The sequence below is a fragment of the Lutjanus erythropterus genome, chromosome 18 (assembly GCF_056507025.1).
Source record: "Lutjanus erythropterus isolate fLutEry1 chromosome 18, fLutEry1.hap2, whole genome shotgun sequence".
In the NCBI taxonomy this organism is placed as follows: domain Eukaryota; kingdom Metazoa; phylum Chordata; class Actinopteri; order Lutjaniformes; family Lutjanidae; genus Lutjanus; species Lutjanus erythropterus.
Window position 1 is genome coordinate 11,233,853 of NC_139334.1, and position 16,800 is coordinate 11,250,652.

At 39.9% G+C, this 16,800-nt stretch overlaps 1 protein-coding gene across 1 annotated transcript; it reads left to right on the forward strand.

Annotated features, from left to right (window-relative positions):
* Window positions 1-52: 52 nt before the first annotated feature.
* exoc5 (exocyst complex component 5) lies at window positions 53-15,046 on the forward strand. The gene is made up of 18 exons (XM_084741938.1): window positions 53-225; window positions 587-681; window positions 2,779-2,926; window positions 3,716-3,910; window positions 5,334-5,398; window positions 6,351-6,379; window positions 6,499-6,608; window positions 7,371-7,415; window positions 7,518-7,658; window positions 7,750-7,832; window positions 7,923-8,132; window positions 8,745-8,892; window positions 8,998-9,106; window positions 10,878-10,998; window positions 11,101-11,187; window positions 12,057-12,165; window positions 12,364-12,579; window positions 13,847-15,046. The coding sequence occupies exons 1-18, from the start codon at window positions 199-201 to the stop codon at window positions 14,033-14,035; spliced, it is 2,127 nt and encodes a 708-aa protein (XP_084598064.1). The 5' UTR covers window positions 53-198; the 3' UTR covers window positions 14,036-15,046.
* Window positions 15,047-16,800: the final 1,754 nt, after the last annotated feature.

The window sequence follows — 16,800 nt, forward strand, 5'->3', positions numbered from 1 at the left end:
ATGCGCGCTTGCGCAGTTGCGAGCAGCAATCCCCACCCTTCTCCACCCATACAGGAAGCTGAGTGCTAACCAGCTAGCTGTCAACAAAGGGCAAAACTGTACCAAATCAGCAAATCCATGTGGAAGTCGGCGGTATTGCCGACTCCGAGCTCCTTCCTTTAAATTTTACTTCACTGCGCCGCCAGCTGAATCCTGAACATGGCGACGACTGCTCAGCTGTTCGAGGTAAAATGACTGCTGCTCCGGAATTAGCTGTCAGGCTAGCTGGGCTGCTAACTATCATTAACGGTAGATTATCGGTACTGTCCTCATCCATAGTCAGTGCATATCAGAGAATAGTGTCACACAGTTGGGGTGATGTTTGTATTTGTCGTAAGATAGACAGAATAGAGGACAAATGTAGTTATTCAGGGAAATGTCAATGTTATTGATTGTTAGAGTGCAGTAAAATCAACACAAAGGCAAGTGCAATGTAGTAGCAGAGTGCTATTCGTTTAGTAAGTGTTTTCGCAGTATCTCTGGTTAATAGCTGGCATGTTTCTGATGTTTTATATGATGTACACTCATGGCTTCCCCTCCCCCTCAGGAGCCCTTTGATGCAGATGAGTACATTGAAAGGTTGGCATGGAGGACACCTGGAGGAGGCTCCAAAGGAGGAGCTGAGGCATTTGACCCTAAAAGGTACTGGTCACATTTACTGCACACATCCTTCCTCCCCCTGAACATAAATGTGTAACTCAGTAGAATGTCATACTTCAGGTTTTAACCTTGACTTTGCTCATTATATCTTTGCCAATGTGTCACCTGGTTCAAGGGCTGAAAGATACATTAAACAAATAATCATATTGCACTTATTATGAGTACAGTATACATCATAATTAGTGGGAAGTGACATTTTCTGCATCACAAATTTCATTTACTGTTAAAAAAAAACATTTAAATCATGATGATGTGACCTTTTTGGGGTCTGTATCAAACAAACATGCTATCTAACATCTTGAAAACAAGATTTGTACCAGCACTACGGTACTTCATTATAATTTATAATCATTTTATCACTCATTTTTCCTTTAACAAAATATAGCAGGTTCCGTGATTTGGATATAACACTTGGCTATATTGAAATTTCAATAATATTTGGATTAATTGTGCTGTCCTGCTTGGTTCCCATAATGATATCTGCTGTCTCATATTAATTTAAAATCAGTATTGGCTTATCAAGAGTCAGAGAGATATCAGAATGTCTGCCATATAAAATGCCTTTGTTTTCATTGAGCTTCATTTTCTTGCATGTAGATTTAACTTGATTGCTAATATGATAGTGACAGTGCTGATTTCTATTTTATTGCAATTAATATAGTTTTATAAATAAGCAATGCAGCTTTTCACTCATGTCTGCTGACAGTGTAACATAGCTAATCCTCTTTATGGTGATGCCCTCTTCACTTTCTGGCCTGCTCACAGTTTATTTGCATATCATTCTTTCAAATTTTCACTGAAGTTGATCATACCTTGACATTAAGAGATTCCTCCTCTATCATGTCAAGTAATGCTAATAAATCAGAAAATACCTATGTCAGTTATGTTATGATCTTCCCCACAAGCCTCCGAAAAGCTTTTTCTTTTAATTTTAAAAAAAGTCTGGTGTGAGCGGAAGTTCAAAGTCCAATGAAGGTGGCTTTGGTAGGGAACACAAAAGTACAAATAAGAAGAAAAGTCCAACCCCAAAAAGCCTTTTTGTCAGATGGCTGTTTCATGATTCATCATAATGGCACAAACAGCCCTCTTCAGGCTATGGCATCTAAAAACATTGTCTATGTTTTAAGAATTTTATTGTGAAATAGTTGTCTGAATAAAGGCTTTTTGCCTTGGACCTTTCTTCTTTTTTGACCATTTTCCCCTTTATCTCAAGCTATTGTCTGCACTTCCTGTCAACTTTTTGGTTAAAAGCCAAAAGAAAAAAAAAAAAGTTTTTTTTCCTAACATTTTAAGCTGAAAGTCATGTAAGATTTATTTATTTACAGCTACCAAAATCAGATTGATACTGAAGTAAAACTGAGTTCTCCTGCATTTACTAAAGCTCATCTTGGTCTCTTCTATGCTAATTTAGTGTTTTTGATGGTTGGGTTGAAGAAAAACAGGAAATATATTTGCTTAAGATTTTTTTTAATGGTATTTATTTCACTGCTTGTTGTTATGTTGTTTACACTTGGGGACCAAGTTATTTCTCGTAAGCAAAAATGCCACAACAGTTTAACTATACTGTGGATCCATCCTGCCTTATCTACTTCCTCCACAAAACTGTTGCCACCACCTCCTCGGAAGCTCTTAGCGAGGAGTCAGAGACAACATATCTGTGGAGGCCACCATACTGTGAGTCACCAGCCAGGGAATGAGTGTCTATTGGGAAGGGATGGGAGATGTCTTTAAGCTGTAGCCAGTGCTGAGGGAATTAGTCAAGAGATTATACACTCATCATTTTGGGATGTTTCCTACTCTGTGAAATGTGGTGCTGACTTAGAACATTTGCTCTGCAGTCCTGATGGCACTTAAAATGCAGCTGACGAAGTTGCTAGTTTTCAGAGCTTCTTAAGTCTGGGGACCCAGGAATTAAACATCCGGCACTATTCTGTAACTAACTATAGCTAGAACTGTGAGGTCAGTGGGACAGATTTAACCTTGTGGTACCCAATTACTCCTTGAAAGGAAGAGCATTTATTTTTTGTGTATTTTACATGTTGTTCTGTTGTTCTATATTCTTTCTTTCTTTTGTGACAGGCTGTTGGAAGAATTTGAGAACCACATAGAAGAGCTGAAGCAATTGGATGAGAAGATCCAGCGGCGGGTGGAGAAGCTTGAGCATCAGTGTCATCGTGAAGCCAAGGAATTTGCCCACAAAGTGCAAGACTTGCAGAGAAGCAACCAGGTGAGTTGTATGGTCAAGTAGACAGGTAGACAAGTAGACAATGACACCCACCTGTTTTTTGTTGCTTTTGCTGGATGTTTTTAAATATTTTTTTAAATCAGAGTGTTTACAGTACTTGCACCCTGGTACAAATAGGCACACAGCAGCTATTTGGCTATTCACACTCAATGCCCTCATTTTAACTATAAAGACTGACAAAACTACCAAAAATGAGAGGTTGTGGTGGATTAATGGGTTAAGCCCAAGGCTTTCTTGGAGCAGAGTGAGTTGTGCCCTGAATGAAGGAGGTTTGACAGTAGTGTGCAATTAAATTTCTGTGGTACCTGTTGTTTACAGATTTGTCATTGGCTACATACTCCTGGGCATGTAACTCTGCCATGCTAGCCTATATACATGTGGGTGCAAATACCCACACTGGCTGTTCCAACCAGGGTGCAAATAGCTTCTGCTTTGGTTAAGTTCAGTAACAAAAATTACTGGTTTAGGAAACAAAATTACTTAGTTTTAAGGAAATATAACTACTTGGTGAGGTTTAGGGAAAGATCATGGTTTGTCTCTGCCTTGTGGGTGTAAGCAGCCATTGTTGCTATTAACAAATGGTTGGCTAGCATCGTTGGCTGTGGCCACCAGGTTGTGTGTTTCTGCCATGCCAGGCTATAAACAGCTGGGTGCAAATAGCCACATTGGCTGTTCCAGTCCAGGTGCAAATACCATCTGCTTTTTTTATTCATCACATTACAAAATTACTTTATCATTTCTTTACATCCCATCTGTTCTCTGTAAATCCAGGTGGCCTTTCAGCATTTCCAGGAGCTCGATGAGCACATCAGCTACGTGGCAACCAAGGTTTGTCACCTTGGCGACCAGCTGGAGGGGGTGAACACACCCCGGCAGAGGGCTGTGGAAGCTCAGCGTCTGATGACCTACTTCAACGAGTTCTTGGATGGAGACCTACGCAGTGACGTCTTCAACAACCCAGACAAGGTAAGTTTGCTTCTTATGTTCCTTCCATTCACTTCAGTGGGGTTGTGTGTGTGTCTGTGTGTGTATGTGTGTGTGACCATTGACGAGGACCCCCGCCGTGATACTGCTGGAGGTGAGAATGAACAGGATTATGAGGTAAACCATCCATATTAATTTGTCAAGTTTATCCCTTTAGTTGGATCCCTCGGCTAATTTGGATTAATAAACTGTCATTTGCTGTCTGACAATAGCTGGCTGATTGACTAGCATGGATGTCAACATGCTCATGTCAACCCTAATTGCATTTACAGGAGGTTGTCTGGGAGCGAGAATTTGGTTGGTCCTCAGCTTTGTGTCGCATTACAGCGGGAAAGAGCTTGTGGCATTATGGTACATGTAAGGGCGGCGATAACATGCATGCTGGAAGATGAGATGCACACTTTTTACTTAGTTCCTGCCTACGCAGATGCCGTGTTGACGTTAGACGAGTGACCCCTGAAAGTTTGATTTTGCAGTTTTGTAAGCGACAGCAGAGCGATTGGGATGCTTTAGATTAATTCCTGTTAGTAGCAGCGTCATTAGTGGATGCAGAGCAGCGAGTCTTGGGGGTCAATCCCAGAGACGAGAGCTGGAGATGGAGCTAGTTTTCCGGAGAGGCATGCAGAAATATCTGGCCAGATTCCTTTTCCTGAGCATACCTCCAGACGAAGGGGAAAGAGGAAAGCTGCAAGTGAATAGCTGAAGGGGGATGGCTTTGCTAATCCTTCTGAAAGGGAGGGCTGGGCCGCCAGCGTGGAGACAAGTGCTGCTAAACCCTGACTGCAGGGAGACGGCTACATTACTTACATGGGATTTAGCTAATCTTAGCTGGGGGACAGATACTTAGAAAACCTTCGCCGAGCAGAAAGGCTGGATCCTCCTCACGGGAGCAGAGTAATGATGTTAGCTGAGGCAGGCATCTGCGGGAACAGAGGAGTTGCGGACGGCGGGCCTTTCGTAGGTCTGGGGCTTTTTCAGAGAGTGTGTGTGTCAGGAGGGGCGGGGGGGGCGGGAGGGGGGGTTCTCGACAGGGCCCCCTTTTTTTAGACAGATATCCCTGGCCGGACAGATTATTGAAGGCGATTTAGACTCCTGTGGGATTACAGCCCATTCAGAAAAGGCATGCCAATAAAGAGTTGGATGTGCTGCTAAGTCAGGACTGCTGCTGCTGCTGCTGCCGCCGCCGATGCCCAGGTGAGCGCAGCCTGTCTGTTATCTGCGCCCTGTTCAACACAGGGAGGTGGAGGAGGGCTGCTCGAAAATGATGATCCCCCCAAGTGGAGACACTGCCGGCGGCCTGCCAGCTTTCTGTCTGGATGTCCACCTCTCATGCTCCAGTCATGCTCTCTCTCTTTGCCTCACCTGATTCTCTCTGTCTCTCTCTCTCTCTCTCTCTCTCCCTCAGATTAAGGAGGCTGCTGATATAATTCAGAAGCTGCATCTCATTGCCCAGGAGCTGCCGTTTGACAGGTGAGTCAGGCATCCTGGGGGCAGCTTTAGACAAGAGCACTGTCAAACAAGAGGAAGGTGGCGTATTAGTGATGTAGACTATTCCTCACTGTGTAAGATGAACGCAGGACATGGCATGTATTAAATAGGGATGAGTGAGTACACCATTATCTGTATATGTTAAACCAACTAAATGATCTGTATCTGTTTTTGCACTCGGAGTGGGTGGGGCTTAAACCGGAAGTAGGCTGGACTAATCCCATTTGATCATTTAAGTCTGAAATTGATGTGGCTTGATAAGAAGTTGATATATTTATTATTTATTAAAAATATTTTCAGACCAGCCTCAGAATTAACCAGATCAGCATAAAAGATCACAAGCATAAAAGATACAGTTGAGTGAGTACTCGGCTGAAACAAGTATGAGGTACAGATAATGTACTTATAATTAGGAGCATGAGTATTTTGAGAGTAAGTTGTAGTAATATCCGTATTCATGATGAAGAGAAGTTCTCATTGGTTAGCTAATGCTGTATGTGTTGTGTTGTTTCACTTACGTAAATGTATTCATTGATCTTTATGGAACATATTCTGTAATACTTATCTTACTCTTGTCAATAAAAACATTGATCTGAAGCTTGATTCTGAGGTGATTCTGTAAATAGTCTCTAATAAATAATAAATATAGCAACTTCTGATCAAGCCATATCAATGACAGGCTTAGAGTAACAGCCAACAGTTAGCCCCGCCCACTTTCAAGTTCTGAGTGTGGCTATGAACAGATTCTTGTAAAACATACCTGTTACCTGTACTGGATACTTGTTTCAGCTGAGTACTCAATAGTAATAAAGTATTTTAATTCATTATCATGATATGTTTTTCATAATTAAACACACATTACTGTTCAATAATTTATAGTGGGATATAGTTTAGGATTGTCTCCTTGAAGATTAATTATCTTTTCCTCTGACAGATTTGCAGATGTCAAGGCAAAAATTGCAAGTAAGTTTGTGGAAAAACATGCCATCTACTTCAGTCACTATATAAATACATTAGAAGCTAGCTACAAATGATAATATTGCTTTGTGTGTCTTTGTTTGTGTTTCTTTGTTTCTACCCAGGTAAGTACCACGACCTGGAGCGGCAGTTAATCCAGGAGTTCACTGCTGCCCAGCGCAGGGGTGAGATTGGACGTATGCGGGAGGTGGCAGCAGTTCTATTACATTTCAAGGTGACCTAAAAGAATCGGATTTGATGTTTTACTTTTGATTTGTAGCACACATTTAATCTAACATTAGTCTTGTTTCATACATTACATACTGTTTTTACATGCACGTTTTCAGGACCACTTTACACAAAGACTACCCTTACAAATGAGTTAAGAAGTAGGTCATTCACAAGGTTGTTAACACTTTATAAATCATTACTAAGCTGTTACAACTCATTAGATAAAATGTACAACAGTGAGCTGTTGCTTTGCCAAATAGTGAGCTCACATTTATCTGTTCTGTTAAGCCTCAGACCTCACTGTTTACTGAGCTTAGTTTATTTTCTCCATCAGCAAAATTTACAGCTGTCACCTTCATCAGATAATTGTCAGGAAGTTACAAGCATTTAACATATCAAATTAAGGCAGAGTTACTATCTTCTTCAGGACAGAATTCCAGGTATGGTACAGTCGGTATGCTGATCACCTGATCTTAGTCATCAATAAATTATGCTATAAATGGTAGTAACTCATTAGTAAATTAATCTTGCCAGATAGTGAGCTCACAACAATGCATGAAAGCTGTTATAACTTATTTATAATTAATGATTTATTAAGTGTTTTCAACCATAAATATAAATAACCTAGCTATAAACCATTTCTAAGTCATTGATAAGTCTAGTCTTATTGTAAAGTAGTACCAAGGTTTCTTGGATCCTCAAAAGTTGAAGCTGCACTTCAGTGACACAATCTTGCAGAAAAGTAACTTTTGTCTTTTTCTACAAGGGCTATGCGCACTGTGTGGATGTCTACATCAAGCAGTGTCAGGAAGTGAGTGTAAAAAAGTTTCTCTGAAACATAATGTTCCTCTTTTTTGCCAGCCACTAAGATCCACAGACTCCTGGTTAACCCTGTTTTTTTTTGTCTCCCAAGGGGGCCTACCTGAGGAATGATGTGTTTGAGGACACTGCAGTCCTCTGCCAGAGGGTCAACAAGCAGGTGGGGGAGGTCTTCAGCAGCCCAGAGACTGTTATGGCCAAACTCATCCAGAACATCTTTGAAAACAAATTACAGGTATTTATTATCACTTCTCATTTGTTTAGATTTATTTTGTCATGCCTTATTTGTGTTATTTATGTCAAGTTTGATGCGTTTCTGTCTGCAGGCCCATGTTAGGGAAAAACTGGATGAGACTCGACACTCTGATTCTGAACAGTACCTCAAGAACCTCTATGACCTTTATACCAGGTGTTTAACTTGTTCATTTTTTTTAATTCCACTTCCTGTCTGCACAGTAACCTTTATGCTAACATTTGTTTCTTTTTACACGATTTCCAGGACCACAGCTTTGGCCACCAAGCTGTCAGAGTTCAACCTGGGTTCAGACAAGCACACTTTCCTGTCCAAGCTGATAAAGAGCATCTTCTCCTCATACCTGGAAAGCTACATTGACATGGAGAGGGAATACCTTCGCACACGAGGTGCTATGATCCTGCAGCGCTACTATGACTCCAAGAATCACCAGAAACGCCCAATTGGCACCGGCAGGTCAGATGTCAGAACTCCATTTTTCCACATGAGTTTGAATATGTTTTATCAAAGAAAAATTATAAGCATCTGTGTGTTTTCTTTTTTCATTTTCTTTTTTATTTAACAATTTAAAACATTCAGCATACAAATGGTATACAGTGTTTTCATGTGCCATACAGGTGGATTAAATCATAATAATTCATATAAAAAGTTGATAAATAAAAGTGCATGTATTTTGTTTTAGTCACTTTTGTTGCACACCATAAAATGTCCATTTTCTTGAGAGACAGTTATTGTTTATAAATTGTCCTGAATTTACCCAATATGAGTAAGACCAACATTAATATGTCCTTCCCCCCCATTACCATTGTATTAATACTGCCTGTATTTTTGTACCTGCTCACTCCTGTACCTTTGTATACATCCACTAAAATATTTGTCCATCCACACTATTTCAGTCTGTCTTTTAAATGAAGGAAAATGAACGAAAAAATAAGAAAATAACAAATACCAATAAAAAAAAATAATAATTAAAATAATAACAATAAAATAAATAAAAGCAAAAATAAACAGAATTGAGCAAAGGAAATTAAAATAAATAAAGTAAAAAGCATCTGTGTGTTTCTACAGTATCCAAGAACTGAAGGAGCGCATCAGACAGCGCACCAACCTCCCCCTCGGCCCCATCATTGACACCCACGGGGAGACCTTCCTGTCCCCAGAGCTAGTAGTCAACTTGCTGCAGGAGACACGTCACGCCTTTGAGAGATGCCACAGGGTGAGGCCACAAATATTATTTTTTTACAAAAGAAGTTTTAGGAAGAAAATCCTGCTTGGGTTAGAGGAGTTCAATGTGTTCCCTTCCTTTGTCTTTGGGGTGCAGCTCTCAGATCCTTCAGACCTGCCCAAGAACGCCTTCTCCATCTTCCTGCTGCTGGTTGACCACCTCTGTGTGGAGCACATTGACTACGCCCTAGAGATTGGCCTCTCAGGTACATCCACATCAGCTTATTGTAACTGTAATCTGTACTTACTGTACTGTGTGTTGATGTGAACTACTATTAAGGATATAAATCCAAACTCAGGGTGTATTTACACCGACCTCATTTGTCTGGACTTCCCTGTTTGATCCAAACCAAAATTACAGGTGTGAAATCTCCCCCAGACCAAGCATAGTCTGGACCCAACAACCAAACATTGGTTTGACCAAAGGAGGTGTCCTCAGTCTGGATCAAATGAAACTATGGTTCTTGTGGTTTCTTCAGTGAAAACATTTTTTCAGTTGTAGGAAGTTCTGGCAGGGTGTCATTAGTACTACAAGAACAAGACAAGAACTTAAAACAATGCAACAAAACAAAATAATACATAAAATCCACAGTGGCACCTGGGGACAGGAGAAGACCAAATGTTAAAGATGTTTCAGGTGTGAAAATGTCCTCAGTCACACTGAGTAAAAATTGGTGCTACACTGTTCACTATAGCTGCGTCCCAAATTAGGGACTGGATTGTTTGAGGTATACTGCATGCAAAGGGTTGTCTTACATAGCCTATACCTTCTCCTTAGAGTCATGTCATGGAAACTAAAACCGGCTGTGCATTCAGGTAGTCTTTTTCAACTCATAAAGAAACATTTTTCATCAAACAGCTGATAAATTGGTAGATGACAGCAGTCAACTCCGTGCAAGTTTGTTGAGACTCACAAGTCACAACACAAGTTACTCAAAATGGACAACTGGAAATCAGTATATTTACACAACTTATATTTGTCTGTTCTTGTTAGTAGCCTGGTTATAATATTTCACAAACAGTAGGGTTTGGAACAAATGGTTCACTATTCTAGATAGTAGATTCTGTCGTGGCTTTTTCCATTTGTCCACTCCATGTGATGTAATTACCAGTTGACCACAAGGCAAATATACATACATGACATGGCTACATTATATTTCCTGATATGAGGAGTTGACAATGATGCTGATGTGGAACTGTTTCTGTTAAATTCACTGTCACATCCGTATGAAACAAACTGGACGGTAGATTTTTTCTAAAAGAAGAACAAACAACTGCACTTAAAGCTTTTGTTGATAAGAAAGATGTGTGTTGCCACACTTCAAACAAGATTTGCTAAGTTTAATTGACCAACTACACTACATCATGTTTTGTAGCTCTGATTGCTTATATGTCTGCGCTTCTTCATAATGGGCCTTGGAAATCAACTGAGAGGTTCCAGATTGCATATTGCATATTGTTCTGGTGGTGACCATTTAACCCTAAAATAACACACTAAAGGTGAAATTACATGTTCCTACTACTGTTCATAGACTTCTGCTTTGTCAGGAACCACATCATGCTTGCTGCTACCAACATGTTTTCATGGCACTAAACAGAAAATAGAGAAATATCCAAGTTACCTTGATGCAAAGCAGGTTGTGCCTCGGTGGCATATCTTTGCATTTTGCTGTCAATGTGGCTGAATACAGGAAGTGGCTTATCGTTTTCAGGCAGCTACAGTGGAACTAAACATGTGTATTCATCTCCCAGTGCTCATTTCATAAGGTGTATTCTCCATCAAAGAAACGCAATACTGATGTCTCCATAGTTTGATTACTTTCTCCCCACTGTCTGGTGCTGAAGCAGAACATTGCTGTGAATGTTGTTTACATATGCACATGTTATATTATATTATGTGAATCATATTGATTTATCCTTTCACCTACCTTTCTGTTTATTGTCTGGACTTATTCTCTTTGTCTCTTTGATCAACAGCGATTCCCTCATCAGATGCCAAGAATGCCAACCTGTACTTCCTGGATGTTGTTCAGCAGGCAAACTCCATCTTCCACTTGTTTGACAAACAGTTTAATGACCAGCTCATGCCTCTAATAAGGTCAGTTCTGGGTTAAAGGATGAAATCACATATATTGTATATATTATATTGCTACTCAAGATGAGAAACCTCTAATTTTATCTTTTTCTAAAATGTCTCCAGCTCATCTCCAAAGTTGGCAGAGTGCCTGCACAAAAAGAAAGAGGTGATAGAGCAGATGGAAGTAAAACTGGACACAGGAATCGACAGGTCAGTCGCATGTGATGTGTTTTATATGTCCAAACAAAAACAGTAACACTTTATAATAACCATCTTTAATAAATGGCTAAAATTAATTGTTAAACTTTAGTTAAGAGTCATGTTAGTGTTAAAAAAAAATCCAAGTAATGTTTATATATGCTTTACAAACCATTGATTAAGCTAAAGTTTTATGAACATCAATTGAAACTTTCCAATAACCAGCCAGATGGTGTTTAGAGACAACACATCCTCACACCCAACTCATCAGATTTGGTAGCTTGGCTAGAGGCCCTATGCTTCAAACTATGACAGTGTTCGTAACCCCGTGGTATCAGTTTTGCACGTGCAGGGCTTCGTATTCAAGCCCTGGTAGACTTTCAAAATAAAAGCACAAAAAGTACTTGAGTAGATTTAGGCAAAGAAAACTACTTGGGTAGGTTTAGGAAAAGATGCTTTGGGTTAAAATAAGTATGTTATTTTTATTTTAGTCCACAGACCTAAATACATACATTATAATCATCAGTTGCAACTGGTGTTGGTTTTACAAATATCTGGTCCATTTCCTTTTGTAATGATCTCTTAAAGGTTTACAAATGAGTCAGTAATCGTTAATGAATACTTAATATAGTTTCTAAAATATTCTAACGTGTGCAACAATTAGTTAGTTTGCTCATTTAATCATAATGTAGCCGTGATAATCTCTTATTAGCCATGATGTTTGTTAGCGGTGAAATAACTATTAACTAAAGTCTAAGTAATTGTTCATTTTATGATTTATAAGTGATGGTTAATATAAAGTGTTACCACAAAAACTCATACTAGAACAATGAATGATCTTTCAAACATTTTCCAATGTTTTCTTTTTCTTCTGCACACAGAACAATAAACTGCATGGTGGGACAAATGAAGCATATCTTGGCAACAGAGCAGAAGAAGACGGATTTCAGGCCTGAGGACGAGAACAACGTCATGATCCAGTACACTACAGTAAGAGATACAAGACCTCAGCCTCCACCACTGAGCTAACATGCAAAACAAAACAAATCAGCAAGTTGCAAATCACTTATGTCTGTTCATACTTTTGTTGTCAGAATAAACTCAAACATTTTTTTAATTGAGTTGGTATTGGCAGTTGTGTTATCAGCACGTTTTCCATGTTTCCCTGTGTGTCTCCCTGCTCGGCAGGCCTGCTCCAAGGTTTGTGCCTACGTCAGTCGACAGGTGGAGCACGTGCGGAAGTCCATGGATGGGAAAAATGTGGACACAGTGCTGACGGAGTTGGGCGTGCGTTTCCACCGACTCATCCACGAGCACCTACAGCAGTACAGTTACAGCTCAATGGGAGGCATGCTGGCCATCTGCGACGTGGCTGAATACCGACGGTGCGCCAAGGACTTCAGGGTGAGCGGAGGGGGCAGAGGTCCAGGATGCACTGGTCACAGGGCAAACGTGGCTCCTATAACAAAGATTCTATTAATGTTTGCTATCATATTAATTATTTTGGTCAATGCTCTGATCCCTTGGTAGTTTAACTATGGATTGTTTTCCTAATTGTTTAATTTCTCCATTATTTAATTCATCAATTATTATAAAATGTCATTGCAAATTCCCACTGTTTAAGATGTAAGAGTCCAAAGGGTTATTTTGTGAAAACAACTATAAAAAGATTAAAATGTAATTATTGTTCTAGAGCTGCAATGATTACACAATTAATTGATTAGCTGTCAACTATTAAATTAATGTCCAACTATTTTGACAATTAAGTAATAATTTGAGTAATTTTTTAAAGAAAAAATATCCAAATACTCTAATTTCAGCTTCTCAAATGAGAGCATTTTCTGTTTTTTTTTAGTTCTCTGTGATAGTAAACTGAATATCTTTGGGTTAGACAAAATATAAATTTTGGGGACATCATCTTGAGCTTTTGGAAACAGTGAACAACATTTTTCACCATTTTCTGACTTTTTTGACCAAACAACTAATGGATTAATTGCGAAAAGGATCGACAGATTAACTGATAATGAATGTAATTGTTAGTTGCAGTCCTGTATTGTACAATTATACAGAAAAGCTGCACATTTTCCTGTAGTGGCCCGTGAAGCATTGAAGTTTTTATTTGATAAATAACTTTAAAAAATTAATTATTAATTAATTATTTGATACATTTCCTGTTGATCCACTAATTGATTAATTAACCAATCGTATCAGTAGACTTGATTAGTCAATCAAAACAAAAATTTTTTAGTTGATTTACTGTTTCAATCACTTAAATGAAAAGATTTGCTGCTTCTTTGTCATTTATGACAGTAAATGAAGAAATGAATTTATATGTGGAAGAAACCGTCATGGTACCAGTAATCTAACGTGCAGCCTGGTCAGAATTTTTTGGAGAACAGTGGACTTCACACTTGGTAGCTAAAGATTAGTCATATAAAAGCAATTAAGCCAGGTGAACCATTTCAAACCATGTTCCCTGGTACAGACTTTGCTAAAACCGTCATGTGTTTTTTTGCCAGTATGGATGTGAAATAGGTCTTAAATTGCATGTATAATGGTCTTAAAAAGATCTTAAGAAAGTCTTGAACTTAACTCATTGAATCCTACAGAAACCCTGTTAGATTATATGGTTTGCAAGGTGTAATAGTTTGCGTCTCTGTCTGTCCTCCAGGTCCCTCTGGTGCTGCAGCTCTTCGACACACTCCACGCCCTCTGCAACCTCCTGGTCGTCGCCCCTGACAACCTAAAGCAGGTCTGCTCAGGTGAGCAGCTCACCAACCTGGACCGAAACCTCCTGCACGCTTTCGTCCAGCTCAGAGTGGACTACCGTTCAGCCAGACTGGGTCGACACTTCAGTTAATGACTGACTCAACACCTCGCTGCCCTCCGTCCAGTAACCCAATGCTTTGATGAGATGATGCACCTTGGAGATAACCCATCGGCCTGGCCCCCAGCACACAGACTTTACTGGGAATGCTTTGTACATCATGGAGACAAAGTCTCCTTGATTGTGGGAAATGTGCATTTTACCTTTTGTTTTCGTTGTTTATTCCTCAAAGCTGAAGAAATTTAAATGTCTATTGACTTATGATTTGTTTTTAAATACTAATCCAACACAAATCCACATGGCTAAGATTTCTGAAATATATATATAAGTAAATGGACAACAATGATTTCTGTGCTTATGTAAAAAAGATTTTTTTTGATTGTGCCAAATATATAAATTCTGCGGCTGCACTTGTGCACAGGAATAGACCCTAAAGCTGCTGTAAAGTCAGACATCAGGCCTGCAGTAGCGCTGTGTGTTGGGAACAGCTACCCTTTGTAATGAACTGTAGGGGACTTGACATAGACAAGCATGAGACAGAGCTCTGTGTGGCTAAAAGAGACACATGACCACCTCTGTAACCTTTGACCTCTTACCACAAAGCAGCGGTCAAGAGGCCATCACAGAGAAGTGTGATCCGAGCTGTAACCAGGTCTGAGAACCTCTCTGGAGGTTTGGGTGGTCCCTTCTTATGCTCAGATGACTGGTGTGATGGGTCAGTGAGTATGTGTCACTGTAATTGCACAGATCAACACTTGCTCATCCAGCGGCGCACACAGTCCAAAGACATTATTGGCTGGATCTGCAGTGTTTCGGGGTCAGGGGACATTGAAATGTTGACCTCTGCTGATTAAAGGAAACAAACTGGAGGGGACTTTGTCTTCACACAGGGCTTAATTGAGGTCTTATGTCTTCTGCACTAAAAAAAAAACAGAAGACACTTCATGTCCCCAATCCCTGAAACTATCTCTTACGCAACGCTGCTCCCACTGTACTGCTGTTTACCTTAATTAGTGACTCATTAAAATAAGATGTTGCATTTTATTTTTGTCCTCTCCTCTGAATATCCTTCACGAATGGGGAGCCGTGAATGAATAGAAAGTTTGGGCAGTTTTCTCTCCGCGAATGTCACTTTCAAAGTGAGATGAAACAGTCTTCCTTTCTATAGAAGTCATCAAGTATTCATGGGAATTCTTGCCACCAGAGTAAAGTTCTTTCTTCGACTTCAGGAAGTGAGCAGAGCCAGAGGGGATTAGATATCTACGAGTTGATGAATTGTGTGCAGTAGTCATGGACTGGGGGAGAGCCGGGGAGATAGAGACGCCTGAGAGCTCGGTTCCAGCTCCGGCTGGTTAGTGTTGTGTAGAAGGTACACACAGTGCTGTGCAAGTTCAAACAACATAATTAATTAGGCTAATATTAATATTATCAATGCCACATAAATTCAATTCTCCCAGCCCTAATCACAACTGGATAGCTTGTAAAAATTATTTTGTTAGGCCCTGATGCAAACAGTGGGGCTTTTCCAAACATTTGAAAACTATTTGTTTTTGCGGCGATTAATGTGCGTGGCGCAGGAAGGGGTTGGGGGAGCGGAGCCGGGCCAGGGACGATAACTGGTGTGGAGACGAAGGCAGAGGCGCAGCCTGGCCCCAGGGACTCCCAGCGCAGGCACATGGAAGAGGGGGAGGGATGTGTTTTTTGGGGTGGCTGTTTGAGCAGGTGGAGGGGATTAGTAATACTGTCAACACTGGAGAGCTGGATAAGACTGTCCTCTCTTACTCGTCGCTTTGAGCAGCTCTCGCATACACATTCAGACACATAAAGACGCCAACACATACAAACACAGCGGCGTCAGGACAGGAGAGAGGAAACTTATCTGTGGCTGAATTGACCACAGACAACTTGTTAATGTTCCACCTTTGATTTTGACTTCTTGTTGAGGCTTTATTTCCCTGCTACAGGAGTTTTACTCATGAGCATCCTTCCATAAAGCCAATAACACTCAATAAGCACCTTCTGTGTATTTCATCCATTCACTCAGATACTAGAAACCTCTTTGTAGTAACACAGACTTGAGACGCTAACTGTACAGTGACTCGGGACACCTATAGTATTGATCGGCAATGCGTGCTCTTTGCTCTGTGCACCTTTGGTAACACTTCATTTGAAGGGTGATGCATAAGATTGACATGACACCTGTCATGACCATAAAGGAGTCTTTATGACTGTTGTAAGTGTCATTTGGTCAATTATGTAACTTTTTTTAATGCAACATTGATGTTTGAGACATCTTTGTTATGACAACATTGAATATTTACTTGAGCACAACTACAGTGATACATTTTTTGACTTGTCATAAAGCTGCCATTAGGTGTTAAATGTCAAAAGCTTTTGTAACGAAATAATTTCCTTAATCTCAGCCAAAGTGGTATATTTTGGATGGGAGTTTGATAATTGGGCCTGCTATGGCATGCTTATGATAGCTGCCTTGGTTAATGTCAAATTGTCGTAACATTAGGTGAAAGAAATTATTCATGACACAGTTATAAAAGCACCCAGGAGTGTAATAACATTCAACTGCATTGTTAGTCCAAAATGTCAAATGCCAGTGTAAAAACCAACTACATATAATAATATAATGTAATGCTTAATAGTTTCCTAAGGTTTGATAATTAGATCTGCTATGGCATGTTCATGTCAGGTTATATTGTCTTGGTCAGTGTCCAGTTGTCATAACAAAGACATCTCACACAATGACAGCTTTGCAGTTAAAATGACATAACTGACTAAATGAC

What these genes read in the sequence shown, in the direction of transcription:
- exoc5 (XM_084741938.1), top strand. Translation starts at nt 199, where the DNA reads ATGGCGACGACTGCTCAGCTGTTCGAG. An exon ending in ACTTGCAGAGAAGCAACCAG is followed by an intron (nt 2,927 to 3,715) that starts GTGAGTTGTATG and finishes CTGTAAATCCAG; the next exon opens with GTGGCCTTTCAGCATTTCCA. An exon ending in CCTTTGAGAGATGCCACAGG is followed by an intron (nt 8,893 to 8,997) that starts GTGAGGCCACAA and finishes TTTGGGGTGCAG; the next exon opens with CTCTCAGATCCTTCAGACCT.